Source organism: Octopus bimaculoides, chromosome 6 (genome assembly GCF_001194135.2).
Source record: "Octopus bimaculoides isolate UCB-OBI-ISO-001 chromosome 6, ASM119413v2, whole genome shotgun sequence".
In the NCBI taxonomy this organism is placed as follows: domain Eukaryota; kingdom Metazoa; phylum Mollusca; class Cephalopoda; order Octopoda; family Octopodidae; genus Octopus; species Octopus bimaculoides.
In genome coordinates, this window is record NC_068986.1 from 70913057 (window position 1) to 70915819 (window position 2763).

A 2763-nucleotide genomic window follows, 5' to 3' on the forward strand; every position below is an offset into this window, starting at 1 on the left:
GAGCGTGACCGTTGCCAGTACCGCCTGACTGGCCTTGTAGGGTTTTCGAGTGAGATCGTTGCCAGTGCCCCTGGACTGGCTCTTGTGCGGGTGGCACATAAAAGACACCATTTCGAGCGTGGCCGTTTTCGTGCCGGTGACATGTAAAAGCACCCACTACACTCTGAGTGGTTGGCGTTAAGAAGGGGATCCAGCTGTAGAAACTCTGCCAAATTAGATTGGAGCCTGGTGTTGCCATCCGGTTTCACCAGTCCTCAGTCAAATCGTCCAACCCATGCTAGCATGGAAAGCGGACGTTAAACGATGATGATGATGATGATGATGAATATGGTTGTAGCTGTTTCATAATTTACTCCAGACTACATCATTAGCATTGACACATATGTACATACATAGTATATACTCTGCACGCACGCACGCATGCACACACACACGCATGCACGCACGCACGCACACACACACACACACACACACACACTATATAGATATATGCATATATATATATATATGCACATACAACATTATATAATACATTTGCATAGTTTGTAAAGATGCAGAATAGAGAAAACTAATCTTCAAACTTTATACTAGAATATTTTAGGGTCATCACTGATACATGAAGAAAATCATTTCTTTCCTGGACTGATACTGCCTTGATGGGAAAGGATATCTATTCTTTTCAGCTTGCAAAATACACCTGGTTTATGGGTGGTATTGAAAGGAACTCTGGACTCTTCCAATAAACATGACACCCACTGAAAGTAAATTATCTTTTCAATTATACATGCATACAACATACAATTGACATGACTTGAGGAGGTATATATACCAGTGGAGTGATAATTTTTAGGGTGGGATTGAGAATATGTTAAATATAGAAGAAGTAATGGCGGTGATTTGTATCTATTGAACCAGAAGTGTTACTTTTGTGAAGACTTTTTGAAGAAATGGGGGAAAAAATGCATAAAATAAACAATAATGTTTATAAGCAAGAACTACTTGACACAGTTTTGTTTTTATTGATTCCAGTCAAACAGACTATGACATGCCATATTAATATGATAAATTCCACATTTTGTTAAGTTTTCAATATATGCAAAAAAGTGCATAGATATTTATTTTGATTTATTATGCTCTTTATTTTCATGACACACTATTCTGAAAATATTTTCCAGGCTCTTGGAGAAATTGTTGATATTGGTGCTGATACCAAATTGTCAGTGGGACAATCTGTGATGTATATGTTACATGGAGCATTTGCTGAATATAAGGTTTAGAAAAATTTTCTTATTTTGCTTAATACTGATGAAATTAATTATATTTTCTTTTAGTAGTCACCATTAATGTTTAAGCACTCTCATTTAAACCATTCTAACATACTTTAATTAGAATATGATATGAATTTTTTTGATCCAATGTAATTTAATATACTAGGCCTAACATTCTAGAGTTCTCTGAAAGTATTTCCACTTGGCACATGAAAGGTCAATGATTATTATCTATTTGTGTCAAATGCACATATCAGTGAAGTAATCTTTGATAGAAACTTGTTTGATTTCATCACAAAGTTGATACAGATAAACCAGTCCTAAGATATGTGTTACACATCATCCTTAGATCTAATCAATATTAATTTCTTTTTGTTTTGCATGCATAACATGCCAAGAAAATATTGATATGTTAAAATTATAATCTTTCTGTATATAAACTAATATTTCAGTGATCAAATATTTTTATCAACCATCTTAGTTTATTTGCTTAAAAGTATACTAAAATTTGTCTACTTTTCCTATGGAAATATAAAGCGGTTCATAATATTCATATTTAGGCTGTTCTTGATTATTGTGGTAAAACAAAAGGGTTTTTACCTAGGAAATCTATCTAAAATCAAATTATAGTTTGTGCATCCATTAAATTCATTGATTACACAGAATTGAGTACTTGTCTTTTCTTTTCCTGCTACTAATTATGACCAGTTCCTCCAAACCTTTTGTTTTGTTACCTACCTTACTCTTTGGCAATATTCAGATTTTTTGACTTAAATGTCTTTTTTATATTTGTAATTCTTATGTAAATGTTATATTGATTTTTCACTGGGAACTAGATCAACTTTATGAACTAAAATTATTTTGTAATGGATTTAAGGGTTAGAATTAGAGAAAAAAATACTTTACTTGCAATTATCTCCTAAAGAATATGGTATTTGTGGATTTCCACTCTATAAATTTAAAGTTTATTTTATTCATTTTACTCTCTTACAGTGAATTTGTTGTGACTTTTTAATTATCGTTTTAGTTTAAATGTTTTGTAATTTCACCTCATAAATGTATTTCTTTTACTCTTCTAATAGTTGATGATTGTGTAAAGTGTCAATGATTTCTTCAAGATTTGATTGAATAAGCATGTGATTATGGTTTGCAAATGACCATAAACACTGCTGGACTGAGAGAACTCTTGAGTCTTATTGAAGATATATTAACTGGTGCCACAACAAAATGCATTAACTACACTTTGTAAAGTGGTTGCTGTTATGAAGGGCATTCAACCACAGAAACCATGCCAAAAAAAAAAAGGACATATGAGTGGGAACTAGTTCAAAACGGGGGCACCAATTTTCATTTATGTTTTATGTAGTGTTTTTGGTACTGAAAGACTTTCAAACTTCGTATACTTATCTATTTTGTGTTATAGAACAGAAAAAAATTTTTGTATTCAAAGTTATTTCATGTAAAAAATTGTCTTATTTCGATAATTTCAACCAAT

The 2763-nt window shown here is 32.2% G+C and overlaps 1 protein-coding gene across 2 annotated transcripts in view; it reads left to right on the top strand.

Annotated features, from left to right (window-relative positions):
- Positions 1–2763, top strand: part of LOC106873390 (prostaglandin reductase-3) — a 101038-nt gene that overhangs the window by 57361 nt on the left and 40914 nt on the right. For both annotated transcript variants that reach the window (XM_052968857.1, XM_052968858.1), the window contains exon 4: positions 1176–1271. In XM_052968857.1, the coding sequence (XP_052824817.1) occupies positions 1176–1271 (96 nt within the window). The remainder of the gene's footprint in view (positions 1–1175; positions 1272–2763) is intronic.